General features: G+C 47.8%; 1 protein-coding gene across 8 annotated transcripts in view; it reads right to left on the bottom strand.

The window, feature by feature from the left end:
• Positions 1 to 18,301, bottom strand: part of ATXN7L1 (ataxin 7 like 1) — a 245,268-nt gene extending 226,967 nt beyond the window's left edge. For 5 of the 8 annotated variants that reach the window (XR_005982684.1, XM_041722182.1, XM_041722183.1 and 2 more), the window contains exons 1-2: positions 17,842 to 18,301; positions 17,237 to 17,305 (exon numbers count right to left, since the gene is read on the bottom strand). Coding sequence is in view for 6 of the 8 variants with exons in the window: in XM_041722182.1 (XP_041578116.1) it covers positions 17,237 to 17,305; positions 17,842 to 18,022 (250 nt within the window). In the remaining 2 variants the exon portion in view is untranslated. Of the gene's footprint in view, positions 1 to 17,236; positions 17,306 to 17,841 lie in introns of those variants that run through there. The other 3 variants (XM_041722192.1, XM_041722185.1, XM_041722186.1) reach the window with 3 other exon arrangements.
• Positions 18,302 to 22,707: the final 4,406 nt, after the last annotated feature.

The following is a 22,707-nucleotide window of genomic DNA, read 5'->3' as shown; positions in this document are numbered from 1 at the left end:
GGCGGCTGTCAGGGGCTACACGGGTTCGAGACAGATGCTCACAAAATTTCGTAAAGGAACGCATGCTGCACCGAGTTTCTAAATCTGCTCTGAAGAGAAAACTCATTTGAAAACCCAAAACAATCCCAGATCCTAAAAGGGGGAAAAATTATATGAAAACTAACCTCAAAAATGCTGTCTTCTGATTTCTATGGACAATGAGACCACAATTTCAAGTAGTTCAAATCCTCTTGCTGTGGCTCCCCCTCCAATCTGGTATTGTCAGCTGCTTCTTCCCTACTAGTGACAGTTTCATTTTCTGGCACTAAAAGCAGAAGCCCTCAAAGCTTTGCAATGGTGAGCTGGATCCAGCCTGGACGTGTGCAAGAGCTCATTGTTCAATTTTCAGGAATCTGGTGAGCCAGTTATTGAATTATTAAAAATTATATAAGCTTACAATTAAATGTGTTATAGATTTTAAGAAAAATATCGAAATTTATCAGTTCCTTTTTATCTTGCTTTTACTATTATTTATGCTTTCAGCATAGGTTGACTACTCTTTTCTAGAAAGGGCCAGGGAGTAAAGGTTTTAGGTTTTCAGTGTCCCTCTCAGTCACTCCACTCTGTCATTAAAGGGCCAAAGGGACCAGGGCAAGATGTAAATGAATGAGTGTGGCTGCATTCCAATAAAACTTTATTTACAAAAACAGGTGGCAGGCTAGATTTCAATGATAGGCCATAGGTTGCTAACTGCTGCTCTTAAAAGTTATTTACATCTATTGTATCCGTGGTGGAAGCCTTGTATCACTGTTGTTTGGATACATACCTCTTCCCAACTCTTGAGTTCAGTGACTGCACAATAGCCTAAAATATGGTGGTGGGAATTTACACCACGGAAATGATCAAATGCTACAAATCAGGGCTGGATTCCTTTTTTTTTTTTTTTTGGTCATCTAAATATAAGTGATGGAGAAAATGATTCAAAAGTATACATGTCTATAGCTGTATTGTGAATAGCACAAAAAAATGAGGACATATTCTCTCAGTACTTGAAAACTATTATCCAATTCAGCAAGGAAGTCACTCATCACCAACAATCGAGTGAAGTTCCAACATATGTCTTTGTTCTTTCACTTTCATCTTACCCGCTGACTTACATGAGAATACCAACCCAACACTTATGTCAGAGCTACACACTTGTTTGTCAGGTTTGATCTCAGGTTGGCTGGAGATCCAAGGGTTTAGCAAAAATCAACAAAAGCATTCTGTGAGAATCAACTGACTATATGAAATTCGTAATAAAGAGCATCAAATATTTTATTATTTGTAAATTGTACACGAAACAGCCTCCCATCAGTAACATGTATAATAAACATAGGTGTACGTGCACATTTATTCAGAGAGCAAGTTGTGAAACATTTACTAGCACAGCACTTGCGATTGTGATGGAAAAGAATTTACAGATTAACTGGGCAGCAGGACCTAAAAGGGTGTGTGTGTGTGTGTGTGTGTGTGTGTTTGTGTAAGAGAGAGAACAACCCCTCCCCCAACACACTGAATGCAAAAAGCAAAAGACACAGACATGACCAAGCCAAAAATGAGTATGTTTCCTGAAAATTCTACATCATAAAAACCTGAACTGTGTTGGATATGGAGTAAGTGTACAACTGAAATAAATGATGAGCAGTTTCTCCTCAGTATTAATGGCAGGCCTAAGGCTCTCCATAACTCCTTTTCCTAAAAGTGACTTTCTAGGGGAACTCACAGCCCTGACCAGGGCTTTCCTTGTGCTGTTCCGTCCCTGTAGAGTGCCCCGGTGTCCAAATCCTATCCCTGATGGAGCACTCAGTCATTCATTCATCCATCTATCCTTCAAATATTAACAGGCTCCTACTATACGCCCTTCACTGTGCTCCTGATAGAACCACAAACCAAACAGCCCCTGCAGGCCAAAGGTCATGCAGACAGCTGACTGGAATCTTCCTTCCCTGAGTGCCCGGGTAACTCAGGCCACATTTCACTCTCTAGGTGGTCAATGTTTCCGGCCCACTGCATGGCCAAGTTCCAGAGTTCCTGGAAGGCAGGGACCAAGGTTTTTGTACCTTTATATCCTGCACAGAGTCCTACCCAGCGCCTGGGCATTTGGTCACTCCCTAGTGAATCCATGATCCAGGATGCATTTCTGTAGCTCCATAACCTCATAACTCATCCTTTACCATTTAATTTCAGCTGTTTGCCAGGCCCAGGTTAAACACTGGGCTTCAGCTGAAAGGTAGGAGAAAGATTATTTTAGCTGTAATCATCTCCTTCCTTCTCCAAATTAAAAAAGAGGGTCACAAGTGTGTGGGATCATGTTACTCAACGTTTGTAAACTCATGCTCTGTCAACCAAGATGTGGTCACACTTTACTTCTGAGGTTTGCACTGCAAAGCTCAGTCTATCTAGAATTTCCTATTGATTATGGGTCTCCGCGCTACGCATGCATCCTACTGAAATGCTACTGTGCCCAGTCCTTGCCCTGGTTCCTTCTTTGCTTGAATCATGGGTGTTTAACTCCTTACTCTGAAAATTGGTAATTAGAGGGAAAAACATTACTTTGCCTTTTTTTTTTTTTTTTGCTTTGCCTTTTTAGGCAGAATTTATTTTTATTTATTTGTTTATTTATTTTTTTAGGCAGAATTTAAAATGTAACCCCCGCTGATGAGAAACAGGTCTTCTTTATAGAAAAATATCAGCCAATAAATGTAGATAAAATGACAGAATTTGAATACGACCGTTCTACAACTCCCAAAGAAGTGATCCAGGCAAGGATTATCAACGGATGCCAAGCCAGTTCCATGAAATTTCTTATCAGGGAACTGGGCATTCACTTGGTGCCAAAGCACACCCACAGAATGACATGCCAATTGCAGAAGGCAAACAGCATTGCAATGGAGAGAGGTGGACACCCCCTCACCAAGTGACCAATACCTGATTATGGGGTGCCCTGACATCGGGAGATGCCTAATGAAGTGCTCAGAATCACCTGGGATGTATTCTTGCCAAAATGTAGAGGCTAAATTTGAGGCTTTAGCTCTAACTTCTGCTATGAGGGAAAAACAAGGCATAGAAAACAAGATAAATGACACCATGAGCAGTGAACTAACAGAATGTGAAGCATTTTAAATGGCAATGTTTTATAGATGTATACACAAAAATACACACATAAACACACATACCAATACACACACATATGGGGGGCACCATTCTAGATTACAACTGATTAAAACCAAATGTAATACATGAACCTTGATAGAATCTGGCTGTATACATTAAAAAAAAAAAACAGCTGAGAAAAAAGTAGCTATAAAGGTTTCTGGGACAATAACAGGAGAAATATGAATATGAACTGGATATTAGGTGCTATTAGGAGATTACCATGAGTTTTCTAAATGTGATACCAGTATTATGATCATGCAGGAGAATGCCTTTATTTTGATGGGATGTTTGCTGCGGTATTTACAGGTGAAGTGTCATGCTGTCTGCGACATATTTCCAAATGGCTCAGCAAAAACACACATACATATTTATAATAAGATGAGGCTCTGAGAACTTAAGTTAGTAGTAGCCCAAGGTTACACAATCAAGATGTGTCAAAATGATAAATATTTTGAGGTGAAGTGCCATGGTATGTACAACTTATTTTCAAAAGGCATAGAAATATAGATCTCTATAAGAAAGCATGATAAAATGTGCACTAGTGTTTAACTCTAAGTGGTGTTTATATGAAGGACCATAGTACTATTATTTTGGTTTTTTTGTATGTGTGAAAATTTTAATATTAATAAAAGATGGGAGCACAAAAAAAGAAAGAAGAGTCCAGGATTGGGGTTACATCAAACCTAAACTGAGAAACTTCAAGCTGCACAGAGGTTATCTGCGACTTTGGGCCCAAATTATAGCACTTTTCTACTGAATTTTCACCACTGAAGGAGGGACCCATGGGGAATCCCTAAGCTGAGCTGGGCCTTTTTACATTCTTGCTCCAAATATCCACCTGAACAGAAACTTTAGGAGTCCTGCCAATTCTTAGAATCTCAACAACTTTAAAATATCAGGCGATAAATCAAAGAAACTTGTAAGTCATCCCCAGACTACTTTTAAAAATGAAAACATAAGTGTGGAATTGTTTAAAGGATACAGAGTTTCAGTTTTATAAGATGATAGGAGTTCTGGAGGGCTGGTTGCACAACATGAATGTACTTAACACGACTGAACTGGACCCTTACAAATGATTAAGGTGGTTAAGTTCTTTGCTATTTGTATGTAATTGCAGTTTTAAAAACAGGAAAGGAAGAGAAGAAATTAAAATACAGGTACATCAAGACCAGTACCTGAAAAACAAACTGTATGCAGGGTGCCTGGGTGGCTCAGTGGATGAGCGTCTGCCTTCGGCTCAGGTCATGCTCCCAGGGTCCCAGGATCAAGTCCCGCATCGGGCTCCCCTCAGAGAGCCTGCTTCTCCCCCTGCCTGTGCTTCTGCCTCTCACTGTGTCTCTCATGAATAAATAAATAAAATCTTAAAAAAAAAAAAAAAAACAACCAGCAAACTTGATGTGTCGCAGAAATGGAGGACTCTGTTGCTTGAAATATCTGAGGAAGGAAAAAGGGAATGTATGGCCCCTCCTCCCTCATCAGGTCAACAATGGAGTGGTCTGGTCGACTATGGAATGGACATAAGTGTAAGACTAAGGTCAAAGTACATGGTGGGAACAGCCAGCAGAGGTCTGGGCTTTGCAGCCTGAGAGGCTCGGGGAGGCTTCTCGGAGAGAGAACATGGCCTGGGCCCTGCAGCATGAGAAGCAGTCACTAGAGGGGAAGGCTCTAGAAGCAAAGGACCGAGGCAGAGATGGGGGCTGGGAAGGAGCACGGCTTGTTGGAGGCTGTGAGGGACAAGTCACCTGTGGCATTGGGAGGGGCGAGGTGGGGAAGGACCCAGAATGCTCTATTAGCTGTGGTCACTGGGGGAGTGATGGAGGGTTTTCACTTGAGGAACAACCTGATAGAACGTGACTTTTTAGGAGATTAATTTTGAAGTGGTATGCAGGAAGACGGAGTCAGGGACACCAATTAAGCAGCTATTATACAAAAAACAAAAAACAAACAAAAAAAGATCTAGGTAGGCTATGAGGCAGGCCTGCCTGGGGTGGGGGCAGGGAGAGCCGAGAGAAATGGAGAGGGGCAGAGACTCACTCGTAGGACAAGAGCGGGAGGGTAGGAGGAACGGGAGGTTCTAAGGACAGTGGAGAAGGGGAGATACAGCAGAGGCTCTGCGCCTGCCTGGGGAGTCTCGGGGTGCTGAAGGACAACCGTGGGGGCTGTGAGGGGAGCCCTCTGGGGAGAGGAGGCCGGGCCTGGAGGCAGGCCTACCAGAGTCACCACACAGGGGACATCTGCAGGGGTGAGCGGGGAGCCGGGTTCGCCTGACACAGAGCAGACTCTGGAGGGAGACGCAGACAGGACACGAGGTGCTGAGTGAAGAGGTGTAGAGGTGGGTGCCACCAAAACTTTGGCAAATAAAGCATAATTCCCAAAATGCTCTAGGGCAGTCTACTGTGCAATGAAATCTCCAGTAATTCCATTCGGAAAGCAAATAGCTTCCTAATCTGTTTAAGGTTGGATCTACTTACTGGGTTTGCATAAAACTGAACGTATCTTTATTCTCAATTGTCTCCTGCTGTTAAGTGTTTGGCCCGAGCCTCTGACAGTGGCAGGACTCATCTGAATTCCCACGTTCTCTTTCAGCCTTGCCCTGCTTCTCAAAGGATGGTGAGGAAGGCCACGATGGTCAAGGGCAAGGATGCAGCACGAGGGAACAGAAGAGGCCGGGAGTCTGGGGACGGGGCTAACAGGGCTGTCGTTGGTGGATGGAGGCAAATAGAGTCAACCTCACCCAAATGGGACCAGTTTCACTTTCTGGTGTTTCTCTTTCTTCCAGCCAGTCTGGGGCAGACCCTGTCACGTGTGGAAGGTGCTCCATCCCACACGTTCTTGGCCCCTGCTGAGAGGGACAGAATCACCCACCAGCAGACCAAGGGGCCTGGGGCCTGTCAAAGGTCACCTGAAACCCCACGCTGATGAGGTGACTGAGCAGGAGAGGGGACAGCTCTTCTGATGTCAAGAGCTCTTCTGATCTGTGAAACCACGGAGAGCAAGTGAGAGAGACAGAGACAGAGACAGGCAAAGAGAAACACCAGCTCCACCGGGACCAGCCAGGTCATCGTGGGCAAAAGGCTAAGTGCCCAGGGTAATGAAGAGTAGGTGTAGTCCAAAGCCACAGAACCAAATGTGACCATGTCGCCCTGACCCTGGCCTCATGCCTTTCTCAGCTGCTCCAGTCCCCTCAGAGCCAGTGACAACAAGGGTGTGAGTGTGGCTGAGGAAGGCAGAGGTCTTTCACACCCACTTAGCAGGCACATCACCCATCAAAAGGACACCTCGGAGGTGGTGGGTACTGAAAAGCCATCTTCCTTCCATCATCCAAAGCAGTGCACCCTTCATGGAAACACTAACAACAGAGTAACTACAGAGCGGCCTAGAAGATGTTCAAAAGGGGGGGGGGGGGGAGAAAGAGAGAAATCATCACTGTAGAGAGATGCCCCTGGAGTTGCTTGGCAACCATCTTTGCTATCACCTTCTCCCAAAAAGGCACAGTTTGAGTCAGCTCCTGAGATTTCCCTGGGGCCAGGACTCCGACCACAGAGGCCGGGGAGCTGGGCCTTTGGGGGAGGGGGGACAGCGTTTCACTGGGGTGGGGAACCGTGGGGCCCTCTCTGCAGGCGTACCCACATGAGGGGAAAGGAAACTGGAACCAGTTTGCTTAAAGGACACGCTCTCCATTGTGGGGCTGGTCCCAGGGTGAGGCTAGGGAGGTGCCTCCTGAAATGTGTGTCCTGGGGGTCCTGCCTGCCTCACCTTAGTCCTCACCCAGGCAAACCTGTGACCCAGTGCTCGAATCTGGAATCAGCCTGTCTCTGGGTTCAAATCCCAGCTCTACTACTTCCCAGCCGTATCACCTTGGGTAAATCACTTAACCTCTCTGAGCCCCAGTTTCTAGTCTTTAAAATGGGGTGGATAATAGGAATTGCCTCATAGTGTGATCATAAGGATGAAATGAAAAAATGCACACTTAGCTCTGTGCCTGGCATCCAGTCAATGCCCAGTAAATGGCAGCTAGGATTGTCGTTTTTAAAGACACATAAGCAGCTCCCTAGAACCTCTTAAACCAGACTTATGGAGTCAGAATCTCTAGGAGTGGTCCCATGTTTTTGTCTTTAAAGAGCCTCGCAAGGGATTCTCAAGGTGGGCAGAGTGGAAAGCCGCTTCTCAAAGCCAATAAACAGTGGTTCAGAAATTCTGGTGAACAGCAGAGCCACCTGGAGAGCCTGTTTAAAATGCACATTCCTGAGCTCTACTCCCAGTCCTTCTGAGTCAGTAGGACCACAGCCTGGGAGGCTAAGGACCTAGGGATTGTGATGCAGGGTCCCTAGAATGACCATACTTTGAAAAACTGAAACTGGTTCACTCAGAAAACTAGTAGCACAGGGATATCAGTCCAACTCCCTTTGATCTTATTCCCAGCATCCTCAAAGAGCCAGGGACAAACCAAAAGATGCCTAGCAAACCCTAGGCACGTTCATGGAGCAGTCCTTTTTGCCTCACCCCTGGAAGGGGCAGCTCTGCCAAGGCAAAGACGAGGATCCAAATGCCTGGTAAAAGCAACAACTTCGTAACGAGAGCTTACATTATTGAGTACCTGCTGTATGCCAGGTAGTATCTCATTTATTTTCACAACAACCCCGAGAGCATATTACTATTCTGAAAAAGAGAAAATCAGAGGTTCAGAGAAGTATCTTACTCCACAGCTAGTAATAAGGAGCACAGGCAAGATTTAAGTAACGCTCCGCAGAACTTCCCAGTCTGCAATGCCAGTGCACTTCAGTGCTAAAATATACATAACATAAAATTTGCCACTTTAACCATTTTTAAGTGTACAGTTCAGTGGCATTAAGTATATTCACACGGCCTCGTAACTGTCACCACCATCCATCTCTAGAACTTATTCATCTCTCCCAACTGGAGCTCTGCGCCCATTAAACACTAACTCTCCCTTTCTCTGCCCTCCCCCCAGCCCCTGGCAACCACGGTTCTACTATCTCTATGAATTTAGACTACTCTACGAATCTCACATAAGTGGAATATACAGTATCAGCCTGTTTGTGCCCAATATACTCTTAAAAAGAGCCAGATTCCTCCTTGATCTGATAGGACCAAACTAGGCATGTGTCTCAATTACCTTTATACCCTGGTTAGCGGCTTCAGTTTGCGGGGGGCCTGCCTCCCCACGCCCAGCCCAGGGATCCATGACCCAGGCATCCATGACTGGTGCACTGGGGCAGGGCAGCTCCCCAGCTCCAGCCAGAGAATCACATTTTGCTCCATCCAACAGATACCCTGCTAAGTACTTCCATGCTCAAAGAACCCACCACGGAGTCATTTTTATCTTCCCCACTCTGGTGACCTGGTACCACTCTGTCCTGCTCTAATGAGTACTTATTTGGCTTCCTTTTTTATTTAAGCACCTGATCCTTTAAAGTTGGCAGTGGGACTGTGTCATGAAACCACAGGTACAGGGATAAAGCATCTACATAAAAACAAAAGCTTTCCTCATGGTGGGACTCCAGCTTCACGTAGAGGCAACTGGGGCGAGCCAAGGTTAGCCCCTCTACGGTAAGGGTCCTCAGCCTCAGCCCACTTGCAGGAAGGGATTTCCCAGCCTCTCCTCATTAGTTCAAGTGCCTCAGGGTCCCAAGCCAGGTCCGTTTGGCTGACGTGGCCAATCCTAATTCTGCCACAGGAGAGAATGAGAGAAAGCCAGCCAAGCAGCATTAGCTGGAGCGCATCACCGACACAACGTTGCACCAAGAGTTTTAGGAGCAAGAAACGTGGAACGCAGTCCTGGACATTTGGTTTCCACAATTGGACAAAGGCCAACCCAGCGGTTAGCCGTCTCCCCCTCCATTATGGCTATGTTGGATTATTAGTCACAACTGGGTTCCCAGTGTGGGGGAATTAGCATTCCCCCTAATGCACCTCACAGATTCCCCCTGTGGGGTGAGACGGGAGAGAGGACTCCCAAGAGCTGCATGGTCCCCTGCCACCCTCTTCACTTCTCTTCTCCCTAGAGGTGCCTTGGCTCAAGGCAACCTCTCGGTGTGGTGCTGTGCTAGCCTGGGGGAGGGCCAATGCGGTCAGTGAGCAGTGCTCCTCTTACCCTCCACTGCAGTCAGTCTTGCTCTCTGTGGTACAGGGGGCCCTTCAGCCTCACCTTCATGTTCTCAGAACCTCCCAGTAGTGTCTTGTTCACAAATAGTTGTTAGTTGTTCTTATGAGGAGGAGTGGAATCAGGAAGGACACATGCCACCATACTGGCGACATCATTCCTATTGCACTAAAGGATCCTCGCTTGCAGATGTAAGCACCAGGCTAGCTCAGCCTGTGGGGTCCGTGGGTAAAAGGGATTTGAGACAGGGTCTCACTGTATCTGCCACTACCACTTTATGTCTACTTCTGAAGGATGTCATGAATGAAATCAAGCGTCATGAAAGAAAGGTTAGCCCAAAGGATAGAAACACAACGTACGCAGAAAACCATGCAGAAATCTCATCTACCTCATTTTTCTAAATCACTTTGGAAAGCAGAGGCAGCCAGCCCGAGAACCACCGGCTGCAGTGAACATGGCCTTATGGTCCTAAAGAATGCCACAGACCACTTGGGGATACAGGTCAGAAGTCCTCAGCAATCAGACCTCCTCTGCCCATCCTATCTCCTAATCTTTAACATGGAAATCCTGAAACCAGCTGCGTGGCTCTCCATCATGTGCATCCCCATTTCAGACAAATCCCCTGGGTAATCAAACTGCACAGGAAGCCGGTTGTATTTCCAGCTTGACTTTAAATATAAACTAAAATCCTGAATGCTTCACCATGGTGCTTTTGACATCAGGGGCCACCGTACAGTAAATGCCATCATTATCAGAATTGGCGCCTTGGGGTCTTCCCCTACCCACGGGGAGGGAGGGCTGGGCCACCCAGAATTAGGACCTGAATCTCACTACTGGCACCATTTATGACAGAATGGAGCTGGAGGTTTGGAGGAGTCATCTTGGAAATCTTTGGAGGGGAGCTTCTTGAGGGAGGGAGTCCTCTTTCTTTAGGTCCTCCTAAATGCAGCTCAGTGCCGGGGCCAGTCCCAGCTCCATATACACCTGCTGAGTATTCACTGTGGTTGACTCACTGCCATGTAGGCCCCAGACGTAGACAAACAGTAGGAGAATATTTCTGTGAACATCTTAGTCTCCAGCCTCCCCTTTCACCAGCGATTCTCCCTCAGGGTGATTGTGCCCCACCCCCAGTGGAACTTTGGCAATGTCTAGAGACGTTTTTGGGAGAGGAGCCACTGGACTCTACTGGTAGAGGCAGGAATGCTGCTAAATAGTCTGCAATGCACAGGACAGTCCCTCACCACAAAGAAGTAGTGCCATTCTAGAACATTCTATATTCTTTCACACTTTGGGCCTTCACACATGTTGTTTCCTTTAACTCCATCCTGGCCAGCTCTGCACATGGAAACTTCCATTTGTCCTCTAGGTTTTGGCGTACATAAAATTTCCTCAGGAAGGCCTTTCCTGAGCCCATAACACAAGTTATGTCTCTCCAACATGGCTTTCGACGGCACCCTTAATTTTCCCTTTCAGAGCAATCACCAAAAGTCACCATTACTTCTTAAATGTCCACCTTTGCTGCTAGGATAGAAGTGCCATGAGGCAGAGGCTGTGCTTTTTCATGGCTGTCTCCCTAGGCCTGGCCCCGTGCTCACACACTGTGAGAGCTCATGCAGTCTCAAATGCATGACGGGGGCCAGGGAAGCAGGAGGGGGTATTAAATACTAGGCAAGACACTCAGAGGCTTACATTACCATTCCACGATGCAGGCACCAAACAAGCAAATGTGGTGGCTCCTTAGGAGCTGATATGGACCACTCCGTAAGATAAGCAGTCACGGCGAGACACTACACAGTACCTACAGGATGCTATTATCATCCAGGTGGGGGAAGTGAGAAGAAAAAACTGTGTATGAATCTACTGGAAGCAACAGGGCATGAGGGGACGGACAAGGGAGACTTCCTTTACATCATATACCCTTTTGGATTTCATAACCTGTGAACATTATTTTTTTTAAGAGTTTATTTATTATTCATGAGAGACACAGAGAGAGAGGCAGAGACACAGGCAGAGGGAGAAGCAGGCTCCACGCAGGGAGCCCAACATGGGACTCGATCCCGAGTCTCCAGGATCAGGTCGTGGCTGAAGGCGGCGCTAAATCACTGAGCCACCTGGGCTTCCCACCTGTGAACATTATTAAAGAAAATAAGAAGCATTTAAATGGCTGTATGTGTATAAAAGTCTACTAGAGATCTTCTAGAGATTAAAAAAAATTGTTCTTGGGGCCCCTGGGTGGCTCAGTCAGTTAAGTGTCTGCCTTCGGCTCAGGTCATGATCCTGGGGTCCTGGGATCGAGTCCTACACTGGGCTTCCTGCTCAGCGGGGAGTCTGCTTCTCCCTCTCCCTCTGCCCCTCCCCGCTGCTCATGCTCTCACTCTCTCAAATAAATAAATAAAATCTTTTTTTTTTTAAATAATTCTTTAGAATGACATATGATGAGAACCCAGCACAGTGAACTGTGCTTAGAAGCCAAATTCACATACAGCGTTTCGAATTGTGCCCACCCGAACTTCCTGTTTTGGAAGGAGCCAGAGCCACATTTTCTCCACATGAAGACCCGGGCACATGGAAATGCTTGTATGTATGAACAAATACTCATTTTAGAAGCTTTATGTTTTCCAAACTAGATGGCTTTGAAAATGCTTGCTCTCTCAGTTTCAGGGTCTTGGTCCTGGCGGCACCACCCCCAGCCCCCACCCCGTCAGTTGGAGGCAACGACAAAGCTTATTCACTCTCCAAGTCTTTCTCTTCCTTTCCAGCTTGCCTCCCTACCACCTGGAGGCCACTCCATCTCCCCTGTCCTTTCATCTCAAACTCTGGGCGAGACAAGAGAGATAATAATGAAACGCCAAAGCGAACAAATGCTGCTGCTTGTTAGCAAAAGAGGAGGCTGTAGGCAAAATGGACAAGGAAGTTGAAATTAATGGCAAAAAATGAAGTTTATCTGTGTAATCTGTGGACTTGGTGTCTTCCCATCTCCTATTAGCATAGATACGGAGTTGTCTGTATAATGACAAAGGGAAGCCTGCCTGCAGATTCCCATAAATCTCTACCACTTGTCGCTGGCTTCCCTGGCTTGGCTTCTAAGAACACTTCACTCTTCCAGGTCAGCTATCATCTTTGCCCCCAGTATTCTCCCATCCAGGCACAATTGCAAGGCTCCTGAACCTGAGCTGAACATGTTCCCATGTTCCTGGCTTCTTCCTATATTCCAGCCCAACTCCGCCAGCATCTCAGGGGAGAGTCGCAAACTCTTATAGTCGTGGCAAGATCTTACTGGCCCCAGAACAATTTCCAACTTGGAAGCATTCCACAAGTTCACCTCCATCAAGTCAAAACATCTGGGAACATTAAAACACAGACAAAAGCCCAAAGTAACCAGTGTAGGCTTCCAAAAGACCCAAACAAGGATCTCCTGAGCACTTTCTTGTCTCGGTGACCAGATAAAACAAGTTACCGATCGATCATTTTTAAAATTATTGTTTACATCTCATCAGTCCCCAGAGAGAACTCTGTAAACCCTTCTTAGCCATAGGCCCCAAACTGCCTAAGTACTTTTTTCTAGCTCCTGATAAAAGTTATCAATGACTACATGTTAACTGAACTCTACCAAACACATGGACGTCCTAGAAATCGGTTTTTAAAAAATCATTAGCTTCATAAAATTATAACATGGTTTACTCTAAAAATGAAATTACTGATACAGTATCTCTCATTCGTCATTGGGAAGTTGAAAAGCCTAGTTAACTTTAATAATAAAGTTTTCTAGAACTAGTTTCATTAAGAAATGATGATAATCATAGTAACAGTTAAAAAATGAATAAAGGCAAACATTAAGTGCTTACTGTACGCTGGAACCTTTTGTACTATCTCATTCAATCCTTATAACCCTGTTACCATCTCTATTTTATATAGATCTCGGCACTTATGAGCCATATGCACCCTGCTCCCGATTTATGAATTGACATCCTTAAAAAAAGTTCAGGTGAAGCAATGAGAAAAGAAGACCATCCTTCTAAATCACAGAGCTTTTTCCCAATTAGCTGGAAAAAAGGCTTCAGATAAATCTACGAAGCTAGAGAGAGAAAATTATTTTAAAAGGTTAGCTAGATGAATGGCCTTCCTTAGAATTTTCTATCATAGATGAATTTCACATCTTAGATGAGACTAATAAGGTTTCCAGGACCTCCTTCTTACGGAATCTCAGTGCCTCACTGGTCCAGGCTGACTGAGGTCCACTTACTCTCCACTTTGGGGGGAACACATGCACCTGGGTTTTGAACTCAGTGCTCCCAGTCCTAAAGGCCCCACATTCTTCACAAATGATTTGCTTATGCGGGAGATGCAGTGAAGTTTGCCACCAAGAGGTTATAAAATGAGGAAATAGCCCGGTTTGTAGTAGTTTAAGACATTTTTAATGTGAGGGCCTCATTTTGTTGTTGTTTCTTTAAAAACAGCCTGTGTGTTTTGTGTATGTATTATGGTTTTCTGTACGGCTGGATCTCAAATAGGGGTACATTCAGTAGACAAAGTCAGGTTTGGTAGCTTCAAAGGGACCCTAGGGGATGTGTAAACCCACTCCCTTACTTTACACGTGAGAGAAGAGGCCCAGAGAAGGGAACCGAAGTTCCCAAGGTCATACAGGGGAAGCTGCCCTGGAGCCCTCTCTCCTGCTCCCTTCATGCTCTAGGCTGCCCTTGGCGTAACCCCACACCACCCCATCCAAGCATGGAGTTCAAGACGCCTTCTGAACCCAGGAGATGACCTGGCAAGGTTCACGGCTGTTTGTCAAATTCCTCTTGCCTGTGATTTTCGCTAACTTTGGAGGAAATAACACGAATGCGAAGAATTACCTGAAGAAATTCTGAAGCATTCGGTTAATGTTTCATATTGATATAGGTGGAAGACTGAAGCCACCGAAGGTGAAAAGAATGAGGAATGAAGAAGGGAGCACATTCCAAAGTCGGGCTATTCTAAACACCTTTCTGTGTCTTTGGAGGCTGTGGCCAGAGAGAGGCAGAAGCCAAAATATCTCCTTTGGCATTTCCAGCCTAACCTTCCTCCCTGAGTTGCATCTATAAAACATCCTATCACAACAACGGTCACAGCAGCGTTATTCACTACAGCCAAAAGGTGGAAACAAGCCAAATGCCCATCAACAGATGGCTGGATAAATAAAACTCGGTCCATACACACCATGGAATATTATTTAGCCCTAAAAAGGGAAAAAATTCTGACATCTGCTACAACGTGGATGAACGATAAAGCTGCTATGCTAAGTGACATAGGCCAGACACAAAGGGACAAATACTGCATTTGAGAGAGAGAGAGGGAGAGAGAGGGGAAGAGAGAGAGAGAGGATCTAAAATAGGCATCACAGAGACAGTAGACCAGAGGTTTCCAGGGCTGGGGGAGGGGCTAGGGGCGTTATTGTATAACAGCTACAGCGTTCCTACAGCTCAGGAAATGTATAGTGATGACAGCTGTACAGCATTGGAAATGTACCTAGCACCACTGAATTATGTATTCTCTAAAATGGTTATAACGGTAAATATTTCTTTTACGACTTAAAACATATTAAAATGTGGATTGCGTTCCTTCATTTCCCACTTGGAATTCCTAACTCATTCACTGCCATTAAAGCCCAAACTTCTTTGCAAGACCTGCTTACTGCCAACAGCAACATGGCCCTTCTATGCATCCCACACATGTGGAGAAACACAATCACACCTGGGTCACTTTGTGTCCTGGAGACCCATCCACAAACACATATCCATCTTGAGGCCACTCACAAGGGGACTCCGACAAGAAGACCCACAGCGAGACTAATGCAACCAGTGTTTCTGGACACCCTGACAACCAAACATACCGACACAGAGTCCCAGCAGGACCCTAGATTCCTCACCATGGACGGGGAGGTGGGTGTGGGGAGAATAGATATTTACTACTGTATCCTTCCTCTACCTATGAAGAAAACTGCATGCACCTACCAGGAAGACCTTCGGGGATTGCTAACCCAAGCTTGCTCCATCAGGCCCATGAACAAAGAGATTTCAGCCCATACATGGCTATTTGGTGAACTCGGCAATTGCATGTTACACCGAACAGTGGGTGTCCTTAATGCAAACGCATATAATTAGGAGCTAAATCTTTGTACCTTTACAGGACAAAGGCTATAATAAGCAGGATGTACCACTTGTGACTTCTGAGGAAAGGAGAGCTTTTTCATTTTTCCTTAAAAGAATCTATTTCTCATGAGGCAAAGAGAATCTGAGAACAGGAGTCTTTTGAGACGGAAGCAGGGAGGAGGGTGCCGAACATGAGTTTTGTGCAGTATAGTCAGAACTTGTCGCCCAGGCCTGAGAGGTGCCAACCGGTACCATACCATGACCTCTACTCAACTTATTTAAAGGTTTTCACAACCTCATCCTCTGTTGTGGAAACCTTTCCATTGCCTGTAGCCTGACAACAACAGAGTTCCACAAGCTCTTAAAGATCTCAAGAGTTTGTAAAGAAAAACAATTTCCAGTGATGCTTTCCGTTGCCGACACACGTGGACAATTTAGCGCCAATAAGCTGCCACTTGTAAGAAGTCCACTCGACATCGTTCCCTTGTGCATCCTAAAGGCACATGGCAGGATCACACTAAGATATTTAGAGGCAAACATCTCTAGAATAAGGTTTCATTCCCAAAGTGATTAATTAGCAGGAACACTATGCTAGAGATCTGTCCTTGAATATGCATGTATTTTAACCTCCATGCTATTTTTTCTAAAGCACAAATTTTCCTCTCGCTGAATGATGGTCAGGAAATCCCTGGGCACAGAAAACCGACTGTCTTAGGTGGTGATCCACAAAATGAGTTCCGTCTTTCCAAGTCGGTTTTAACTGCCTTACAGGGTGATATCCTGGTTTACGAGAGAGACCATCCTTTGGAGTCCAAATGGCCTTCCCCCCATTCGTTTAGGATGAGCCATACTCCCACGGCCTAGTTATGGCTGAACTCCTCCAACACTTCCCACCAACCTCTTCTGCCCCCCTCACGCCTTCCTCCCACCTCAATTTCAGCCAACCATGTTTACAAGACACTAGTTAGTAAATCCCAATTCACATGAACCCATCCGTTTGTTCAGCAGAAAGTGGCCTCTGGAGTTCCTCCATGTGAAGCCCATAGACCAGAGTTACATATGGCAGGCCTGCAAACGCGAACAGGATATGATTTATTTATGACGACCATGTGTGTTTGATGCCCAGTTCCAGCAGGCTGTGGCTTCCCTCCCCTGCCTCCGTCTGGGATGACCTATCTGCTCACTGTGTCCCATTTCAGGTACTATATTATTTCCATGCTGGGGACACAGAGACGTGCGACCGGCTGGGGGCCCCCCACACACAGATGCCCCTGGCCCTGCCCGCCATACAACAATCTGTGGCCAAACAGAAAGTGGGCCGAATGTGACTTGCTGCAAAGGTCTGCCATGTACAATGGTTTTGGGGGGAGAGTGGAGAAGTAGCTGCCAGAATGACTGACCATGTGGGGCTCATTAAACTGTTGTGTATTTACCCACAAGGAAGGCTGGGATGCAGGTGAAGGGAGCTCTGCTCCTCATTTCAAAGATTTCAAGCCACCTCCCCCCCTCCACCACCACCATTTGGCAGTGATGCTCCAAAGGTAAATGGCAGATAGGCATCAGGAGGTCCAAAGGTGGACTCCACTTAAGTGCTGTAAACTTCTGCCTTCCACAGTCTCCCCCCTTCCCCCCCAGTTGTATTTATACTTTGAAAGAAGTTAACATGAGGCAGTAGTCACCTGGGCGTGCTCGATTTTTGACAAGGCTTAGTCACTCTGTACCCAGCAGAACAATTCACATTATAGTCGAAATCCTGTGAAGACTCTGCCACACATGCTAACACTAAAATGCCAGTAGCTCCACTTACCTTCTTTATTAAGCCTCATAACCTCCCTGCTTTTTCCACCCTCTTTTCCAGCCTCTTCTAAATCTACATCTGCAGATGAAAAAGAAAAGGAGAAAAGAAAATGAGGAGAAAAAAAAAAAAAAAAAGATCAAAAAGGGGGGGAAAAGCCAAAGTCAAGGAGGGTGGGGGGGGGGGAGGGAGGGAGAGTGTTTATTTGCAAACAGATCGATAGAAATACTGTACATGAAAATCTCTCAAAAATTGACAATGCAACATTTTCTCCCAAGTCCGGATTGCCATCTACCTGGCCCAGATAGGTACCAAAAAAACTATGCAAGCAGCAACAGAGTAGCCTTTTAACCAGATCCACCGTGGGGCTGTGAAAGCCCACCCCGCGGGCTGCCACGGGGAGCCCGGCACGGACAGACAGACAGACAGCCAGCCTGGCAGCAGGGCCTCCCTGTGCACTGATGGTCTGTCTCGGGGTGTATTTATTTAGGGAGAGAGGGAGCAGCATGGACGACACCGGGGGCCACTCTCTCTCTCACACACTTTTTCCCAGTGGCCCTAGGTGAACGGAAAGGTTACAGGATAATAAAAGGAGGAGGAGGCGGTGGGGTTCTTACTGTCGGAGCAGTGCAATTTGGCGGCGTCGATCCAGGAGGACCAGGGTTTGCCCAGAAACGCCTCCGGACTGGGCACTTTGCGATCCAGTGTCGCCATTGCTCTTCCTTCTTGTTGCTTTTTCCCTGTTCCTTCGGCAGCAGCAGCCGAGAGACACGGGATTCGAGAACGCTCCGACGTCATCTTCGGAACGTTCCGACATTGAGTGCTCTGAAAGGGGGAGGGCGGGAGGGAGGAGGAGGGGAGGGCGGCAGGGAGGAGCGGGAGGGGGAGGAGGAGCCCGAGCCCGAGCCCGAGCCGGAGCCCGAGCCGGAGCCGGAGCCGGAGCCGGAGCCCGAGCCCGAGCCCGAGCCCGAGCCCGAGCCCGAGCCCGAGCCCGAGCCCGAGCCCGAGCCCGAGCAGGCGCTGGGGGCGCGGCCGCGGGGGGCAGCAGAGAGGCGCCTGCAGCTCGCCGCCCGCCCGCCCGCCGGGGAGGGGAGGGGAGGGGAGGGCAGGGAGAGGGAGGGGAGGGGAGGGGAGGGAGGGGAGGGGAGGGGAGGGGCCGCCTCCGGAGGAGGGGAGGGGCTGCCGGGGGAGGGGAAGGGCTGCCGGGGGAGGGGAGGGAGGGGAGGGGCCGCCCCCGGGGGGAGGGGAGGGGAGGGGAGGGGGAGGGACCGCGCGCCGGGGGAGGGGCGGGGCCGCCGGGGCGGGGCGGGGCCGCCGGGGAGGGGCGGGGCCGCCGGGGAGGGGCGGGGCCGCCGGGGCGGGGCGGGGCCGCCGGGGCGGGGCGGGGCCGCCGGGGCGGGGCGGGGCGGGGCGGGGCGGGGCGGGGCGGGGCGGCGCGCCAGGCCCCGGCGGCGGCGGTGCGCGCGGGCGCGGGGATGCTGCGCCCGGTCACCGCCGGCACCGCCTTCTCGTGCGCCCGGAGGCCGGAGCCCGGGCCGGAGGGGCCGGGGCGCGCAGACCGAGCGGGGCGGGGGCCGGCCGGGGAGAGGCACGACCCCGCCGAGCGGCCTCCAGACGACGGAAAGTTTCCGCGCGCCGCCCCTGCAGCGCCCTTCCCGCGCCGGCTCCCTGTGGTCCACGGTGAGGTGCCCCCGCGGAGACCCCCGCCGCCGCGGTCCGCTGGGTGCACGGGTGGGGGGGAGCCGGACGGGCTTTCCCCCTCCGAGCATCCCCCTCCCCCGCTCCTGCAGCCCGGGGCGTGTGGGGGGTGGAGTGGAGCCGGGCAGGTTAGCCCCAAGAGCATCCCAAGCCAGGAGGCGACCCTGGTGGTGACCTGTCCTCCCAGCTCTCCTCCCACTGCCTTCACCCTTTCTTTCCTGTCACGGTGGACCTGGGGACCGTGGGGGGGGGGGTCCGCGGATGCCTTTGGGAGCTGAGACCAATGGGTGGATGGAAGTGGTGCTTAAAAGAAAAAAAAGCAGGCGAGTCTGGGGCCATCTCAGGAGGCGGGACATTGCAAAGCCCAAAACTCAGGGTCGCGGTGTCCCCGGACGCGCGGCGCGCGGTGCTGTCTCGGGTTCTGCGGGAACCAGGGCGCAGCCCTGCTCCAGGATCACGGTGGCGGGAGGGCACCCTCAGCGCTCGGAGCAGGCTGCCTGCTGGGCCCAGCCCTGGAGCAGTTTCCAGCGCTCCCTGCCGTGATTCTAGGGTGGCCCCATCAGCGACCTGCGCCTGCAACCTCAGGCCGGGAATCTGACTCCCGGGAGCACTCCAGGCGAGAAAGGAAGCGTTAGATGTCCTCTGAATTTTGGGTGTTTGGTGCATTAATTGACATTTCTCCTCCTCTCCCTAGGGGTAGGCAAGAAAGGCCTTAAAAGTTCTGGTATCTCGTTCTCTTTCTCTCTCTGAATCCTTTCGTTTACTAGGAATTACCTAAACTATATGGGCACTCCCTCACCATCAATGTCTTTTTTATTTTCCCCAGTACCCTTTTCATTCTTACCACTTTTGTTTCTGCCCAGTGGCCGAAGAACACTGATTTGAAGTTGCTCTGGACTGTCCTGGCTCTGCCATCTATCTAATGCCTCTGCACTTGGCATCCTGTGCCTCAAAGCCAGGGTTAGGATGGGCAATGAAGGAGGAGCTATGGACTGCGCTTCAGTTGTGATGTTTGTGTGGATAGGCTTGTGTTTTGTCAGACCCAGACAAGTTTGATTTGCCTCTGCTGTCTTTGGAAGGGTTCCTCCATAGGGACCACTAAGTGGCTAACATGCCAGCAAGTGGAGAATTCTCATTTTAAGAGTTGGTGCCATTAACAGATATTTATTACTTTTTGATTTCTTATGATATGCTAGACAATGTGCTTGACATTTCCTTCCAAATATCCATCCATCCATCCATCCATCCATCCATCCATCCGTCCTTTCAACCAATGTTGCCTGTCACCGACTAGTGCCGTCAACAGAGGAAGACAAACGAGACTTAGCCCAGTGTGGAGAAGCAGTCTGGTGGTCTCTATGGAAGAAGGAAGGTGTGAAACTTATCAACTCCTTGGAAAAACAAGTACACAGTGACTGGCCAGGGCAGTGAATAGTATGGTCTCTCAGAGTTGTGCCTACCTATATGGGGAACTAAAATCTAGTTTGGAATGACCCGAAAATGTGTCACAGAGAAGATAGGATTTGCTCTGCACCTTAGAGATTGGGGAAGATGTATCATGGTAAGGTGAAGACTGGTCTTGTGAGCTGCCCTATGGAGAGGCACAGGTAGCAGGGGACTAGGGAGGCCTCTGGCCAACAGAGAGGAACTGAGGCCCTTGGTCCAACAGCCCATGAGGTGCGGTCGATAGCCACGTGACTGAGTTTGGAAACATCCTTTTCTCTAGTCGAGCTTTGAGATGAGACCACAGCCCTGGCCCACGTATGTGAGAGACCTTGGGGCAGAGACACCCAGTTAAGTCATGCCTGGATTCCCTTCCCCCTTCCCCCTGTAAACTATGATTTAGTAAACTGTTGGTGTTTGCTGTTTTAGATTGTTAAATTCTGGGATAATTTGTTACATGAGAATACATAACTGATACAGAATGGTTTGTGTATAAAGTGATCAGATAACAAAACAACATTGTCTGAGCAATGTTCCTTGTTCCTCTTTTGAACTTCCTGTGAGCTGTGAATCATCCTTGCCAGCTCGGTGGGAGCGGTTTACTCCAGTATCTCCTACATGCCGAGTTTTGTAATTTACCTTTATCCCTGGGCATTCAAATTTTTGCTATTTAAACTCAATCGCTACTTTATAGAAAGAATTCATCAAGGACAAGGTCATGATGTAACTGTTGGGAACAAGTCTTTACTGATAGCAACGCTATCACATTGGTGTCCTTACAACCCTGCCCTCCTTGAGGTGTGTAGAGAGTAAAGTGATCAAGGGACTCAAGCCCAAAGGTTAGGACCTGCCAGAAAATTCTCCTCTCTCAGGAACCATTTTCCATCATCCAAGAAACCAAAGGTAGCTTATCATCCAGAGGAGTCAGGGCATCTCAGTCTCAGAGAAACAAGGCAACAGTCCAGTATTTTAACATTAGTTTACTCTCCGAGCCAAATCTCTCAAGTAGAGATTATTTCTACACAGCATCCTGAAGCTGGCAGGACAGCCTAAATATTATTCCCTTCTAGCTGGGAGCATTTGAGTTTGTAACATAGTAAAGTATGGGCTGGAACCAAAAAGCGGGTTAGCATCTCTACAAAACAGACAGATGTTGGAGCCATTCATTGCCTGTTTAACTGATAACCAGAACGCGTATACATTACTGCAGTTAGACTTCTGGAGTATAATTGCGGTTTCCACCCTCGGCTTTGCAGTGATTCCACCGACTCTAGAGATAATAACACCAACTTTGGGAAACTCTAACCCACCTGTGACTTAGTAACTGGAGAACATGGCTGTCAATTAAATTATACCACTGGGAGCCAGAGAAGGCAGGAAGCATTGCTCATCACGCTACTAGACTTTTACACTTGACTTTTGATGAAAACTGAGGTCAGCGTGGTGCATATATAGTATTATATACATGTCTAGACTTACATATCAACTATACATATGGCAGATTTATTGCAGACTTGAATTCCTTTTGGTAGTAAAGAGTTACAAAGATTGCTAGTGGCAACAAGAATCTTATACATTCTTAATAGGTATAAACAGACCTGCCAAACAGTCACTTAAAGCATATTAATATAACGTCTATGTGATAAAACTGCCTAGCAAAGGTATAACACCTTCTTCCCTTCATGATTAACTTTTGGGAAGATAAAAAGGGTGTAAATATTTTTATTGTTTTATTATCTTTCTTAGAAAAATAACAGTGGTTGGTTTAATTAAAAAGGAGACCTCTTCGTAGACCAAATAAAGAAATCAGGTCCACAGAGATGGAAAATACCTCCTTAATCTGAATCACACCTGGTTCTGGAGAGATGTGCATCTAATACGCAGCCTGCATTCACTTAGTCTGATTCATGTGCTGTTTTACCTCATTATTGAAAAGAGAAGAGGTAATATTAGCTCTCTCATTTGAGGATATTAAGCTCCCGCTGGGGTCGAGGCACTGTGTGTGCACCCTACTTCCTACCTAGACGGTTGTTGGGAGCTCCCTGGAGGCGACGAGGAGAGAATGACATTCCATTAGAATGAGGCATCCCTGGAATTGTTTGATGTTCTCTGTCTTAATTGAATCCATCTATCCCATCTGCCACTCTTCTCCTGAAATTTATTTCCCTAACCCCCTCTCTCTGAGAATTGTAATTTTGGGGGAAATGTGTTACATACGTTGTTACCTTTTCTAAGAGCTCACCGCATCTGGAGGGCAGGTGTGCTGTCTCCCTCGCCTTGCTAGACAGGGTTGCCTGCCTCTTCCCTGCCCCTCACATGTTGCCGGATCAAAGGGGACTGGG

This window comes from Vulpes lagopus, chromosome 11, assembly GCF_018345385.1.
Source record: "Vulpes lagopus strain Blue_001 chromosome 11, ASM1834538v1, whole genome shotgun sequence".
Taxonomy (NCBI): domain Eukaryota; kingdom Metazoa; phylum Chordata; class Mammalia; order Carnivora; family Canidae; genus Vulpes; species Vulpes lagopus.
The sequence above is the reverse complement of the archived record's forward strand: the minus strand, read 5'-3'. Positions and strand labels throughout refer to the sequence as shown.